Raw genomic sequence first — 16,471 nt, 5'->3', positions numbered from 1 at the left:
CCAGGCACGGTGGCTCTTACCCATAATCCCAGCACTTCAGGAGGCTGAGTCAGGTGGATCACCTGAGGTCAGGAGTTTAAGACCAGCCTGGCCAACATGGTGAAACCCCATCTCTACTGAAAATGCAAAAATTAGCCAGGCGTGGTGGCAGGTGCCTGTAATCCCAGCTACTTGGGAGGCTGAGGCAGAAGAATTGCTTGAACCCAGGAGGTGGAGGTTGCAGTGAACAGAGATTGCGCCACTGCACTCCAGCCTGTGTGACAGAGTGAGACTGTATAAAAGAAAGAAAGAAAGAAAGAAAGAAAGAAAGAAAGAAAGAAAGAAAGAAAGAAAGAAAGAAAGAAAGAAAGAAAGAAAGAGAAAGAGAAAAAGAAAGAGAAAAAGAAAGAAAGAGAAAAAGAAATGAAAAGGGGGTAAATATGAAAGGAAAATCTTATGGCCCCAATACTAAACTAAAGAGAAAAGTCAAGCTGGGTACTGTTCAGGGCAAACCTGCCTCCCATTCTATTCGAAGTCATTCCTCTGCTCATGGAGATAGATGCATATCTGATTGCCTCTTTTGGAAAGGCTTATCATAAACTCAAAAGAATGCAACCATTTGTCTCTTACCTACCTGTGACCTGGAAGCCCTCTCCCTGCTTTGAGCTATCCCCACCTTTCTGGAGAGAACCAATGTACTTCTTATATATACTGGTTCTCACGTCTCCCTAAGATGTATAAAACCAAGCTGTGCCCTGACCACGTTGGGCACATGTCGTCAGGACTTCCTGAGGCTGTGTCACGGGTTCGCATCCTCAACCTTAGCAAAATAAATTTTCTAAATTAACTGAGACCACCTCAGATATTTGGGGTTCACACAGCCATGCCCAGCTGTTTTGCGTTATTTATTTATTTTGATACGGAGTCTCGCTCTGTCGCTTAGGCTGGAGTGCAATGGTGCGATCTCGGCTCACTGCAACCACTGCCTCCCAGGTTCAAACGATTCTTCTGCCTCAGCCTCCCAAGTAGCTGGGACTACAGGCGCCTGCCATCATGCCTGGCTAGGTTTTTGGGTTTTTTTTTTTTTTTTTTTTTTGTATTTTTGTAGAGAAGGGATTTTACCATGTTGGTCAGGCTAGTCTTGAACTCTTGACCTCAGGTGATCCACCCAACTCGGCCCCCCAAAGTGCCGATCACAGGCATGAGTCACTACACCCGGCCCTGTTTTGTTCTTTTAATTTTTGTAGAGAGAGAGTCTCACTATGCTCCCTAGGCTACTCTTGAACTCCTAGCCTCAAGCTCTTCTCCACCTGGACTTCACAAAGTGCTGGGATAACAGGCATCACCCTCCATGCCCAGCCACAAATTTATCTCTTACAATAATGGTGAAAGACATGTCTTCTGGATCCTTCCAGTGTGGGTGAATAGTTCTTAAATGACAATCCCTCTAAATTTTCAATCTTCCTAAGCCTTTGAGTATCTTCCTCTACATTAAACCAAGGCAGGTTTGGAATTTCTGATTTACTCATTATGACCCACCTTTGATCCATGTCTCAGCCAAATAGCTAGACAAATTGTTAGAGCTCTTCCTAACTCTCTGAGTTGCAACATTAAATGTAGAACCTCTATTTAGTAAGACCATATAAATAAATTTGGCCAGATCCAGTTTTATGTTCCTTCCATTATCCCATGCTTTCGATATCCATTCCCATACATGTTCCCAAAATTTTTGTCTGTATAAATTAGACATCTTAAGCTATTCTTTTGGAGTGTCACACACTTCCTCATGGGTCACACTTTGTCCCTCACCTTAGGGGCCTGCTGGGATTTGAGTCTAGTTACAGGTCTAGAAGCAAAGAGGGTAGGTGGGGAAGGGTCCTGAGGAGCATCAGCTTTGTCCTGCATGGAAACCATTACAGTTTCTTAGGCAATGCAGGGTTAGTCCTCTCAGATGGGATGCTTCCACCAGGGATGGGGAAACCTCTTTCACTGGCAAAGAAGATCCATCAGAATTTAGGGGCTCAATGTCCCCAGCTTCATCAGGGTGATGAGGTTCATAAATATAAAAAAGAGGGCTTTATTTATCATAAAGCGTTGTAAGCCTACAGGGTGGCCATTCTGATAGGCCAAGAAGCATAGCCTATAGCCAGAAGCCAGAAACAGACACTTCAAGGGAGGGCCAAATGGAAGAGAAATTTATGCTGAGTGGGGTGGCCAAATGTACATATTTAGTACGTTATAGGAGTGATGAGTTTTACGAAAGGATAAACATACTCATGTGCAATTGAGCTTCATGCTTCTCCACGGGCCCCATGTTGAAAAATGTGGCATTAGGATGATCTAAGGGCAGAGTTTTTGGCCCTCTGGCATCAAAAGGTGAAGCAGAGAACATGAAAACCCCCACTGCACTCTCTGTAGACTGGTCAGAACCACTTCGTATTCAAGGCTCTCTTACTAGGCATAAAAGGACGGGACAATATGAGACAGTTGGTTGATATCACTGGTAGAGTCTTTTGAAAGAGCTAGTTTCTGTTTAGCCCTTAGGTTAGAAAACCTAAACGGGTTAAGGAGGGAGGGGTGAGCATAAGGAGGTATGCCTGGCCTCATCTCATCACGACCAAGAACTCAGTTTTCAAGGTTACTCTGGGGTCCGCTTTGCCAGGAGAGGGTCCATTCGGTCAGTTAGTGGGGGCTTCGAATTTTACTTTAGTTTACAAGGGTATAGCCTATTGCTCCTCAGCTAAAAACTTGTACAGCATGTTATTATAATGAATATTGTGTATTACAATTATAATACAATTGTAATGATAACTATTTGTGTGTATCTAAACACATCTAAACATAGAAAAGGTACAGTAAAAATATGGTATAAAAGATTAAAAAGGCTGGGCGCGGTGGCTCACGCCTGTAATCCCAGCACTTCGGGAGGCGGGCAGATCACCTGAGGTCGGGAGTTCGAGACAAGCCTGAACAACATGGAGAAACCATCTCTACTAAAAATACAAAATTAGCCAGGCGTGGTGGCGCATGCCTGTAATCCCCGCTACTCGGGAGGCTGAGGCAGGAGAATCACTTGAACCCAGGAGGCGGCGGTTGCAGTGAGCCAAGATCATGCCATTGCACTCCAGCCTGGGCAACAAGAGCGAAACTCCGTCTCAATAAACATAAAAAATAAAATAAAATAAATTTAAAAATGGTACACCTGTATAGGCCATTCACCTGAATGGAGCTTGCAGGACTCACAGTTGTTCTGGGTGAGTCATGAGTGTGAAGAGTGTGAGAATGAATGTGAGGGCCTAGGACACTGCCATACACTACCCTGTGTGATTGCCCAGTGGACCTCTTCCTGCCCGCTGCACACACAAAATCAATTCACTGAGACCATGGCATTGCATAAGAGGAAGAGTTTAATTGATGCAAGGCTGACCATGCCACACGGTACATGAAGCTATTACTCAAATCAATCTCCCTGAAAATTTGGAGGTTAGGATTTTTCAAAGACAGTTTGGTGGGCAGGGGCCTACGGTATAAGTGCTGCTGGTTTGTTGGGGATGCAATCAGAGCGGTATGGCAAATGATCCTCATGCCCTGACTCCACCTCTGGATGGGGTCCATAGGACTGGTTGAGTCATGAGTCCAGCTGGCGTTTGCAGAAATGCCAAAATCTGAAAAAACATCCTAAAAGGTCAACCTTAAATTCTACAACATGATGTTATCTAGATGCGTAATTGGGGAAGTTACAAATCTGGTGACCTCCTGAACAATGGTTGGGAATCACTTAATTATGCCTACGTTTTAGCAGAATTCAGGCCCCTTTCATAAGCTTAACCTTGTGGCCTTTCACTAGTTTTACAAGGGTGGCTTAGTTTGGGGAAGGGTTATTATCCCTGCTTTAAGGTTAACTATAAACTAAATTTCTCCCAAAGTCAGTTTGGTTTATGCCCAGGAATGACCAAAGATAGCTTGGAGGTTAAAAGCATGAGGGAGGTTGGGCATAGTGCTCACACGTGTTAATCGCAGCACTTGGGGAGCCTGAGGCAGGCAGATCACTTGAGGCCAGGAGTTCAAGACTAGCCTGACCAACATGGCAAAACCCCATCTCTACTAAAAATACAAAAATTAGTTGGGCATGGTGGTGCATGCCTGTAATCCCAGCTTCTTGGGAGGCTGAGGCACAAGAATTGCTTGAACCTGGGAGGCAGAGGTTGCAGTGAGCTAAGACCATGCTCCTGCACTCCAGCCTGGGTGACACAGCAAGACTGTCTCAAAAAAAGCAAGATGAAGTCAACTATATCAGATTTCTCTTACTGTCATAATTTTGTAAAGGCAGTTTAATTGGACTCTATAAACACTATATGTTTAGGCTTTACTGAAGTTATAAATACATATATAATTTTCTTTCTTTTTTTTTTTGAGACGGAATCTTGCTCTGTCGCACAGGCTGGAGTACAATGGCACAATCTCAGCTCACTGCAACCTCCACCTCCCGGGTTTAAGCAGTTCTCCTGCCTCAGCCTCCCAGGTAACTGGGATTACAGGCACCCACCACTGCGCTTGGCTAATTTTTGTATTTTTAGTAGAGTCGGGGTTTCATCATGTTGGCCGGGCTGGTTTTGAACTCCTGATCTCAGGTGATCGCCTGCCTCAGCCTCCCAAAATGCTGAGATTACAGGGGTGAGCCACCGTGCCCAGCTTTTTTTCTGAGACACAGTTTTGTTCTTGTTGCCCAGGCTGGAGTGCAATGGCACGGTCTCGGCTCACTACAACCTCCAACTCCCGGGTTCAAGTGATTCTCGTGCCTCAGCCTCCCAAGTAGCTGGGATTGCAGGCGCCCAACACCACGCCTGGCTAATTTTTTTGTATTTTTAGTAGAGACAGGGTTTCACCATGTTGGCCAAGCTGGCCTCTAACTCCTGACCTCAGGTGATCCACCCACCTCGGCCTCCCAAAGTGCTGGGATTACAGGCATGAGCCACTGCGCCTGGCCTATATATATAATTTTTGGTTTCTTTGCAAGACAGAGTCTCGCTCTGTCTTTCAGGTTGGAGTGTAGTGTCATGATCACGGCTCACTACAGCCTCAACCTCCCAGGCTCAAAGTGATCCTCCCACCTTAGCTTCCTGAGTAGCTGGGACTACAGGCACGTGCCACCATGCCCATCTAAATTTTTTTTTTGTAGAGACAGGGTCTGTCTATGTTGCCCAGGCTGGTCTCCAACTCCTGAGCTCAAGCAATCTTCCTGCCTCAACCTCCCTAAGTGCTAGGATTACAGGCATGAACTACTGTGCCTGGCCAATATAAGGCATGCAAAACTATACTAATTTTCCTTTCTGGATATATGCTATATGTAAAGTATTAAAATAGGCATGGGATTGATAAATACCAAAGTCAGCAAAGTGGTGACCTCTGAGAAAAGAAAGAAGGAAATGCCCTCAGGAAGGGATATACCAGCTTTTCAAATGTATAGGTGATTTTTTTTCTTAACCTGGGGAAGTTATATTATCCTCTACTTTTCTGTGTGAATGAAATATTTTGCTTTTTAAAATTTTGCCCAAAAAGGGAGTAGGAGTAGGGAATTTGACAGACCTTTGTTTAAATTCTGTCTGCCGCTTACTTGTAAAGGAACTTACCCGGGTTCTTAATTTTTCCAAGCCTCTGTAAGACGACATCATCATAATAAATATTCTATTGCACAGTCAAAGCAAGTGAAATAATACGGATAAAAGTGCTTTATAAAGTGCAAATGCTGTAAAAGTATAAGCTGTAATTTTACAAGAATGCGCCACAAATTATTGTAACTAAGAGTTATTGCAAGAAACTCGTAGTATTCCTTTGTTACATACTCTCACAGAACCTTGCTTGACCTTTTCCTTCAGAGCACTTACCTTCACTTGCAATAACACGTTCATTGATGTTATTATTTGTACATCCTCCCACTCCGTGGTTCTGGGCTCCTGATTCTATTCCCAAGCCCAGCACAGTCCCTGGCACATGGTAAGTGCTGGACAGATTTTTTTCTTTTTTTTTTTTTTTTCTTTTTTTTTTTTTTTTTGAGACAGAGTCTCGCTCTGTCGCCCAGGCTGGAGTGCAGTGGCGCGATCTCGGCTCACTACAAGCTCTGCCTCCCGGGTTCACGCCATTCTCCTGCCCCAGCCTCCGGAGTAGCTGGGACTACAGGCGCCCGCCACCACGCCCGGCTAATGTTTTGAATTTTTAGTAGAGACAGGGTTTCACCGTGTTAGCCAGGATGGTCTTGATCTCCTAACCTCGTGATCCGCCCGCCTCCACCTCCCAAAGTGCTGGGATTACAGGCTTGAGCCACTGCGCCTGCCCTTGCGCGTAATCTTAACAGGATTACCTGTAGGAAGTGAGAATGGAAAGCAGGACCTGGAGATAGGACTCTGCTGTTTTACATTACTATAGTGTTAGAACTTTTATCATAAACATGTATTAGTGCAAAACTATTTGAATTTTTAATTAAAATAATAAGTGTTAAATATGCATATCTTAATTTCATCGCCTCTCTGGGGAAGATCACGTTTTACTACATGAAATTGCATGGAAAAGGGATACATGAAATAAAAGGAGCAATGACTGCTCCTGGGGCACTGGGCTTTCCACTGAACCTCGGGGAGTGAAGGCGACTTTAACAGCCTAAGAATTTAAGAATGGGCCGGGAGGGGCCGTTAGGGGGCGCGCGCGAGGCGGCGCGGGCGTTCCCGCCTCCCCGTTACATGCCCCAGTAACCTCAGCGCCGGCGACCGGGAGTAACCTCGCGCGCGGGCTGTCCCCCCGCGCCCAGACTCTCGCCTGCTCCCGCCTCAGCCAATGGGAAGGCAGCGAACGGGCCGGCCAGTTGCTCGCCCGGGAGGACTCCTCCCGGGAGCACTTTGAACGGAGTTGAACGGTCGCCGGGCCACGGGCTCAGACCTTTCCAATGGCAGCTCTGGGTCCCGATGCCAAGCCCCGCCCAGCCCTAGGCCTCCACCGTGTGCATTCTCGGCAGGAGTCACCTTTGCCTTACAAACCTTCAGACCCGCCCTCTTCCTACCTTGCCGCTCTAGGCCCCGCCCTCTGCGCGGGTCGGCCAATAACGGGGTGAGCTGGCGCCGCGGGGCGGGCCTCTAGCCAATGCGCACGCCGTGGGCGGGCCCCGAGCCGGAATTGGGGGTGAAGCGATAGCGTTTTGCCTGCATTCGGGGCGCGCGGAGCTGGGGGGTCCCTGTGGGGCGCCCGGAGTTAAGATGGCGTCCTCAGCGGAGGGGGACGAGGGGACTGTGGTGGCGCTGGCGGGGGTTCTGCAGTCGGGTTTCCAGGAGCTGAGCCTTAACAAGTTGGCGACGTCCCTGGGCGCGTCAGAACAGGCGCTGCGGCTGATCATCTCCATCTTCCTGGGTAAGGACCCTCCTGCCTCCCTCCGCCCCTCGCGGAGTCCCCGGGGAGTAGGGGAGGAATGGGGACAGGACCGCCCTCTCTTCCCGGAGCCACCCGGGAGGGCTGTGCCGGGTGCGGGTGTGAATCCTGAAGCACACCAACAGCTATTGAGGGAAGACAGAAGTCCTGTCTCGAGTCTGGGGAGCTGTGCCCTCTGAACCTCTTCACCTTTCTCTTCAAACCCTGCCATGCCCTCTGGCCCCTCAGTCGGGCCCCCGCCCTCTTGTGCCAGGCTCTACCCGTGCTCCCACGACCTGTCTTTATTTGTCGCTCTGTTGAGTTCCACTGTCTGGCCATGTGTCCTGCTCTGTCATTAATAACCACCCCGCACAGGCGCGCATCTTATCGGTAGGCATAGGGCCCCTAACTTAGGAATTTTAGCCCTTTCGTCCTTTTCAGCCCCATATTCCATATTTCATATTCTTAGTGTCTGTTTTGTTTATTGCCAGCTTGTATTATACTTTCGTCTCTTTTCTGTCCCGTTCCTACTATTTTCTTCTTATGCCATGTTGCTTTTTTTTATTTTCCAAGCCACCTACCTGTCATTTACCCTGGAATATCATTTTAATGCTGGACTTGGGAAACAGGACTAACAACCTCCTTAAAATCGATCCATACTATTCCAAGCGTTTATTACACGTGTGGTTCAAAGGATGTGGTGTATCTGAATTTATGCCACAACAAGCTGTATTACAACTGGTTTATAGGCTTTTTTACCGCATCCTCACTCCATGGTTTAATACATGGAGGCAGCATAGTACAATGGAAAAAAGTATGGGCTTTGAAGGCAAACAAATCACACCCAGCCTTGTTGCTGCTCAGAAACTGAAGGACCCTAGGCAGGCCACAAAACCCTCTGGGGCCTAATTTCCTTATCTATGAAATGAGGACAACAGTGCTAACCACATAGGATTGCTATAAAGTCCTGTAGAAAGGCCAAGATTGGGAACTACCTGGACATATATATACATAAAATTTAAGCAGTTGGAACGTTCTATGAAGGTTATGGAACTTTAGGAGAGGGTGGGAGGGAAGGATTAAGCAAAAGCTATAAGTGGTGATTAGGAAACAGGACTGGGGCTAGAGCAGAGGGTTAGAGGTCTGAACCATGAGAAGTTTGAGATAAAGTTGGGCAGGAAAAGCGTTAAATGCCAGAGAGAAGTTTGGCATTTATCCAGTAGCAGCACTGACATATAATATCACCAGAGGGTGTTAACCCAATCTAGATAATGGGATAGGCATTAATTCATATTTAAACAACCTAGCCTAATAGCATTGTTATTTGCCTATCACATATCAAACCAAGATCTTCCTTTCTTCCAAATAAAGATCACCTTTTTCTTCCTCTGTAGAATTGTAAGATTTTAAAGATGGAATGGAACTGGGGTTGTGCAATCTGCTCAGTGTCACCTAGACATCACCCAAATTTATCAGCATCCCAGTCTAGGGTTATTTGCACTACACCAGCTTTGAACTTCCTACTCTTTCATCCTTGTTTCTGACCCAGTTATTTGTTGATGTTGTAATTGGCGACTAGTGTTTACATTTGACAGGACGCAGTGGCTTATGCTTATAATCTCAACACTTTGGGAGGCCGAGGTGGGAGAGTCACTTGAGGCCAGCCTGGGCAACATTTTATTTGTCTCTGCAAAAAAATAAAAATTAGGCCAGGTGCAGGGGCTCATGCCTATAATCCCGGCATTTTGGGAGGCCAAGGCGGGCAGATCGCTTGAGGTCAGGAGTTCGAGACCAGCCTGGCCAACATGGTGAAACCCCGTCTCTACTAAAAATACAAAAATTAGCTGGGCGTGATGGTGGGCACCTGTAATCCCAGTTACTTGGGAGGCTGAGGCAGGAGAATCACTTGAACTCAGGAGGTGGAGGTTGCAGTGAGCCAAGTTAGCACCACTGCACCCTAGCCTGGGTGACACAGTGAGACTCTGTCTCAAAAAAGAAAAAAAAAAAATTAATAAAAAAATGAGGTAGGCAGCGGGGCGCAGTGGCTCACGCCTGTAATCCCAGCACTTTGGGAGAATGAGGCGGACAGATCAGGAGGTCAGGAGATTGAGATCATCCTGGCTAACACGGTGAAACCCCGTCTCTACTAAAAATACAAAAAATTAGCCGGGCGTGGTGGCAGGCACCTGTAGTCCCAGCTGCTGGGGAGGCTGAGGCAGAAGAATGGCGGGAACCTGGGAGGAGGAGCTTGCAGTGAGCTGAGATCGCGCTACTGCACTCCAGCCGGGGCAACAGAGCCAGACTACGTCTCAAAAAAAAAAAAAATGAGGTAGGCATGGTGGCTTGTGCCATGCCTGTGGTCCCAGCTACTCCCAAGGTTGAGGTGGGAGGATCACTTGGGCCTGGGAGTTTGAGGCTACAGTGAGCTCTGGCACCACTGCACTCCAGCCTGAAGGATAGAGCAAGACCCTGTCTCAAAAAAAAAAATAGTCTTAGTAATTAGTTAGGAAACTGTTGGTTCTCAACAATAAATTGAGAATGTAACAAGTGGCAACCAGTTATAAGGGGCAATCTGTTAAATGGAGTTAGGGCTGGAATTAGGACTTGGAATTCAACTTTTGTGTGTTGACATAACCTGCCTGTGCACTCCTGCTGGGCTATTGCTGTGTACTGTCATGGGGCATACAGCTGACTAGGAAATTGTTTTCTCCATATCCCACTCCTTCTCTCATCTTCTCTCATTACCACCATCCTCAAAGTAATAAACACTTGATGTAATGCATCTACCACACTCCGGAGCCCCCTTGCTCATTCTACCATTTCCCACACCCTCCCTTCCTATCTCACATACACTGTTGCCTTCAGGAACTCATAGTATTTCTCATTTTTAGATCAACTTGGGGCTTCAGCTTGCCTCCTATCAGGTATAGCTCATTCATGTGGACAGGTAGGATTGTATTCCTAGTAGGCATAGGTTAAATACATATATGTAAATATAAATTGATTCAGCTTGCTGTGTGCGTGGTAGGAGTGCGTTTTCGTTGTAAATATGTTTCCCTTACAAAAGGTTATTACCACTTCTGTGTATTGTAACCTAGAAACCAGTAGGCTTTCAGCAGTGGAGTTCCTGGTTCTTGAACCCAGCTCTCCCAGGGAACTGGGATACTGGAGAAAATCCTTGCTGGAGGCACCAAGAAAGCCTGTAGTTCAAAATGATTTCCCGTTCACTTTCCACTGATTAGATGAATTCAGGTTAAAAACACCTCCCTAAATGCAAATACCCCAAGGGAAGAGTTAGGTATATCATTCACATTTTAAAATATACGTTTTAATCAGATAGTCTAATTACTATTTTCCTAACATCTTTCTTTTGTTACTTCAGTTCTGTGTGCTGATCTTGGGGTGAAATGCAGAGCATTAAAGCACTAGCTTTCAAACCTTTTTGACTAAGACCCATCGTAAGAAATATGTTTTGCATTGTGACCCAGAACACACAGACATGTATATGTATACACGTATTTGAAACAAGTTTCAGGAAAGAATACTTTCCCTTAATAATAACTCACTAAGTTGATTTCATGGCTTATTAATGAGTTACAACAGTTTGAAAAATATTGAGTTAGAGGCTGCAGTTTTTTTTTTTGAGACGGAGTCTTGCTCTGTCACCCACACTGGAGTGCAGTGGCGTGATCTCGGCTCGCTGCAGTCTCTGCCTTCCAGGTTCAAGTGATTCTCCTGCCTCAGCCTCACAAGTGGCTGGGACTACATGCACACGCCACCACACCCGGCTAATTTTTGTATTTTTAGAAGAGGCGGGGTTTCACCATGTTGACTAGGATGGTCTTGATCTCCTGACCTCGTGATCCACCTGCCTCCCAAAGTGCTGGAATTACCAGTGTGAGCCACCACGCCCAGCCGAGGCTCCAATTTTTAATATTCAATACTTCAAAGAAAAAAGTAAGTTTATGTGGACTGCTGCACTGGAGTATTTTGAGCAGTCAGAAGACTATAAATGGAGTGTGTTTATGTTTGTGTTGGGTGTATGATTGCAAGGAGTTTGATGGAAGGATCCTGAAGAGGAATTTTGCCATGAGCCCTGGTGCTGGCAAATACTACCAGAAAACATCTCCCCTTCAACAACTTGGATCTCATCACTCCTTAATGTAACTGATACCATGAATTATTCAAATACATTTAGTAACATGCACCTACTACGGTAAAGCAGTATTCTTAACCTTGCAAGGGCAAGAGCTGTGGGTGTAGTATGAGTCATGGAGCCCTGCACTCAAAGGTATTATGGTCTGTTAGGGTACGAGAAATGGGCATAAGTACACTAATGACCCCAATAAATTTTAAGTGCCATAAGAGAGGTACAGAGCTTTATGAGATTTAAAGATGGAACATTTCATTGAAAGATGAGTAAGGTTTCAGCATAATGAGATGGTAAGACTTAAGGAATAGCATGAGCAGAAGCACTGAGGTGTGAATGTGGCAACACAGCCAAGGAACAAGTAGCCTAGTTAGATTAAAACAGGACTTTAGAGAAGTGATGGAAAATCAGGCTGGAACTGTAGGTTAAAGAGCCTTTAAAGCCAAGGTAAAGAGTTTGTACTCACATAAGTAATAGGGAACACTGGAGATTTTTGAATGGGGAATAATATGACTGGAGCTGTATTTAAAAAGATAATACAGCCTGGGGTGATTTAAAGTCAGCATAGACAAGTAGTAGGCAAACTAAGGAGAAGGAAGTGATATAGAGAGGAAGTTATAATGGCTTGGAGGCAGGCTGACTGCGCTGAGAGGAGAAAGTAGGGATCTCCTGCGACATATTCTAGGAATACCAGAACCTTTTGAAAGGCAGATTCTGTAGACACTGTCATCCCCACAGCTGCTCATGCCTGAAACCCAAGAATCAGCTTTGTTGCCTTTCTGCACTCACTGCATCCCAGTCACCCAGTCCTATCAATACAACCTTTAGATTGTGTCTCAGATTCATCTATTCTCCATCACCACAGCCACCAGCCATCTGTCACCAGCACCACCCGAGTAGCCTCCTGACTGGTCTCTAATTCTGTTCTTGCCCCCTCAGTCCACTCTCCAAAAGCAGCCAGAGAGATCCGATCCTGTGCCTCTCCTGCTCAGAACCCTTCAGGGGCTTCCATACCTGGCTGGTAAGCCCCTGCCTCGTCCCAAGCAAGCTGACAACCTTTTAGCCACATGACCTTTGTTCAGTTCCTCAGGAAAGGCATGAAGCCTTCCCTACCTCAGAGCCTTTGCACATGCTCACCTGCTGCCTGCAGTGCCCTTCAGTCGCCTGACAAACTCCTTTTCATCTTCCTCTGAGAGTTCTTCCCTGACTCTCATGTTAAATTATGTCTCCTGTTACACTTTCTCATACTGACTGGAATTTCCTTCCAAGTATATATTACACTTTGTAATTATGTATTTGTAGATGAGGGCAGAAACCATGGAAGTTTTGTTTACCACAGTGTACCCAGAGTTTAACACAGTACTTGGCTTGTAGAAAAGGCTCGATAAATGCTTGTCGAATAGGTGAATGTGTGAATGAATAGGACTTGGCAACTTATTAGTTGGAGGATAAAGTTGTAATTTTAGAAAGACTCCATCCTCCTGCCTGAGTAGCTGGATGGGCTAAAGACAGAGTTTTAGGAGACAGTATTGGTATCATAACTGACTCAGGGAGGGAATGAAATGCCACGGAAGAGCTTATACAGAGAAGAGGATCTTATTCACATTGATTGGGTATGTTAATATTGCTACCCCTTGATAATAGTAATAGCTGGCATTTATTAAGGATTTTCTGTGTACCAGACATTGTCCTAAATGGTCAACAGGCAGTTCCCCACCTAAACCTACCAGTTACCCGGGAAGTAATTATAGTACTGTTAAGATCTCCTGGTACAGACAGGAAAGTCAGCCGTACAAAGATTGAGTAACTTGCTTAAAGTCACACTCAGTTCTGCCTGACTCAAGTTCCTGCTCTTTACCACTGAGATTGGGAGGAGCATGCGGGGGTAGAAAAGATAAATGCCCTTGGTGTCCTTTTCTCTTTTCACTCTCAGTGGTTAAAGCGAGATGCAGTCAGCATATGAGCCACCTCTCAGCGTCCAAAGCTAGAGCTGGCCAAATGGAGCAGATGGCCACCCTGCTTAGTGTGAGTGTTCCCTAGTCTTCGCCATGATGGTGGCTTGGCTGTTAGACTGATCAAAAATTGCAGCTGGGGGTAAGAATTCGTTCCTCAGAGGTTCAGAATTAGCATCACTAAAGTTAGCGACCTTTAAAATCAAAGGAAGTCCTGCAGTTTCGTTCCCTTTGGACCAAAGTCAGGTCTGGCCCTTCAGAAAAAAATCCATTATTCAGTGCAAAAAGCTTTCTTCAGGTAGCACTGGAATCACAATATAAAGAGACCAAAGGTAAGCTAGATGAAAATTAAGCAGCATTAATGAAACAAAGAGACTTCTTTTTTTTTTTTTTTTTTTTTTTTTTTTTTGAGACGAAGTCTCGCTCTGTCGAGACTTCTGACCATAACACAAAGCAGGGTCCAAAAATTCTACTACTGTAAAATAGGGAGATTGTCCTAAATGACTTTCAAGGACCCTTCCAGTTTTAAAAGTCTAGGTATGGCCGGGCGCGGTGGCTCAAGCCTGTAATCCCAGCACTTTGGGAGGCCGAGACGGGCGGATCACGAGGTCAGGAGATCGAGACCATCCTGGCTAACACGGTGAAACCCTGTCTCTACTAAAAATACAAAAAAAAACTAGCCGGGCGAGGTGGCGGGCGCCTGTAGTCCCAGCTACTCGGGAGGCTGAGGCAGGAGAATGGCGTGAACCCGGGAGGCGGAGCTTGCAGTGAGCTGAGATCCGGCCACTGCACTCCAGCCTGGGTGACAGAGCAAGACTCCGTCTCAAAAAAAAAAAAAAAAAAAAAAGTCTAGGTATATTACTCCTACATTTTTAGACTTTATTCTAGTTCATAGCCACAAATTTCATCATAATCTAAACCTTCCTGTTTGGGATTTTTTTTTTTTTTTTTTTTTTTTTTTGTTTTGAGACAGGGTCTCACTGTCACTCAGGCTGGAGTGCAGTGGTGCAGTCTCAGCTCATTGCAACCTCTGCTTCCCAGATCAAGCAATTCTTTAGCCTCAGCCTCCTAAGTAGCTGGAACTACAGGTGTGAGCCACTGTCCCCGGCTAAATTTTTTTTGTGTGTGTATTTTTTGTAGAAACAGGGTTTCACCATGTTGCCCAGGATGGTCTCTAACTCGAGCTCAATCAATCCACCTGCATCAGCCTCCCAAAGTGCTGAGATTACAGGCGTAAACCACTGCCCCTGGCCAAGAATTTCTTTTACATACAATTTTCCAGGTCAGGCATGGTGGCTCATGCCTGTAACCTCAGCACTTTGGGAGGCCAAAGCAAGAGGATCACTTGAGTCCAGGAGTTCAAGACCAGCCTGGGCAACATAGTGATACCTCATCTCTACAAAAAGTGAACAGAATTAACTGGGCTTGGTGGCATGTGCCTGTAGTCCCTGCTGCTTGGGAGGCTGAGGTGGAAGGATCACTGGAGCCTGGGGTCCTCCCCTCAACTCAGGATGTTGAGGCTGCCTTGAGCCAAGATCATACCTCTACACTCCAGCGTGGGCAACAGAGCAAGATTCTGCTTCAAAAATAAATAAATGAATAAATAAATAAGTAAAATTTTTTTAATTATCCAGGCATGATGGCATGCACCTGTAGTCCCAGCTACTCAGGAGACCAAGGTGGGAGGATCATTTGAGCCCAGGAATTTGAGACTGCAGTGAGCTATGATGATGCCACTGCATTCCAACCTAGATGACAGAAGAAGACCTCATCTCTAAAAATAAATATATATATTTTTTCCAACCATTTTTTATCTATACTCCAATGTCTTACATTTCATAAAACATGTTTTGAATTCCAATATAACTTTATTGTTAAACATGTTTATTTGCAGAAGCATGTATAAGTTAGGGTCCACAAGATTATTTGCATAAGCTAATTTACAAAAAAAATTACATAATCACTGACATGAAAGCATGTCTGGGCAGCCATGGGAGCTCATATGAGGCGTCCAGTTCAGTCACCTTTTAAAAATATTTGCATTGGCTGGGCATGGTAGCATGTGTCTGTAGTCCCAGCTACTCAGGAGACTGAGGTGAAAGGATGCATCAGAGCCCCAGAAGTCAAGGCTGCAGTGAGCCATGATCACACCACTGCACCAGCCTGGGCAACAGGGCTAAGGCCTTGTCTCAGTCAGTCAGTCAGTCAATAAAGGTATTTGGTCTCCTAAAAGAAAGTGGCATTTTAGCTGGGCCTCAAAGGGGATGATAAGATTCTAGTCAGGTAGAGATGAAAGAGGAGGAGTTTTCAAGCTGCAAAGAGTAATCTGGAGGTCAGGAAGAGTAAGATCCTGTCTGTCCCAGAATCTAAGGAAAAAGAAAAAAAAATTTTGAGAAAAATCTGAGGACCAGCAAGTAGTCCTCTGTAGCTAGAACAATAGAAGACCATGAAAGAGCAGTAGAGAAAAACATGATGGGCCTTTTAGGTAGGTGGGGGTCAATGACAAAGTAAGGTAGTAATATGTGCATCGTCTTTAGAGACCTTCTGGCCTGGGTTCAAATGCTAGATCAAATAAATATGTTCTAGCTGTGTCACCATAAGCTCATTACTAAACTTCAACTACCCATTTCTTCGTATTGCCACAGGTCAATTTTACTAAAGAATTGCAATTAAGAGTTAAGCAATGTATCTAATAAATAATTCTTAGATTTATATTTCATTCATAACTAGCAGCAGTATTTTGAAACAGAATACAAAATGTGTATGAATTTTTAAAGTAATACAGTCATCAGAGAAATTTTCTATTTCTGGAAGACTGATTAGGCATACTCTTTTGTGATGTGTTCATTCTCCTTTGATCTGGAAAAGTTTGAGAACTGTTGCTCACTGGGATGTTGTGAGGACTAAATAAGATAAACTATGTAAACACTTAACCATGCCTTAAATAATTGTTCTTCCCTTCCCTGTCAATAAATATTTATTTTCTCCCTTTCCAAGG

The 16,471-nt window shown here is 45.2% G+C and overlaps 1 protein-coding gene across 1 annotated transcript in view; it reads left to right on the top strand.

Annotated features, from left to right (window-relative positions):
* Nucleotides 1-7,128: 7,128 nt before the first annotated feature.
* The window catches only part of LPCAT3 (lysophosphatidylcholine acyltransferase 3), a 42,270-nt gene continuing 32,927 nt past the window's right edge, over nt 7,129-16,471 (top strand). The window contains exon 1 of the mRNA XM_007967449.3: nt 7,129-7,374. Within this exon, the coding sequence (XP_007965640.1) occupies nt 7,224-7,374 (151 nt within the window). The 5' untranslated portion in view covers nt 7,129-7,223. The remainder of the gene's footprint in view (nt 7,375-16,471) is intronic.

The sequence above is a fragment of the Chlorocebus sabaeus genome, chromosome 11 (genome assembly GCF_047675955.1).
Source record: "Chlorocebus sabaeus isolate Y175 chromosome 11, mChlSab1.0.hap1, whole genome shotgun sequence".
Taxonomy (NCBI): Eukaryota; Metazoa; Chordata; class Mammalia; order Primates; family Cercopithecidae; genus Chlorocebus; species Chlorocebus sabaeus.
Note: the sequence above shows the minus strand (reverse complement) of the source record. Positions and strands in the feature narration are given on the sequence as shown.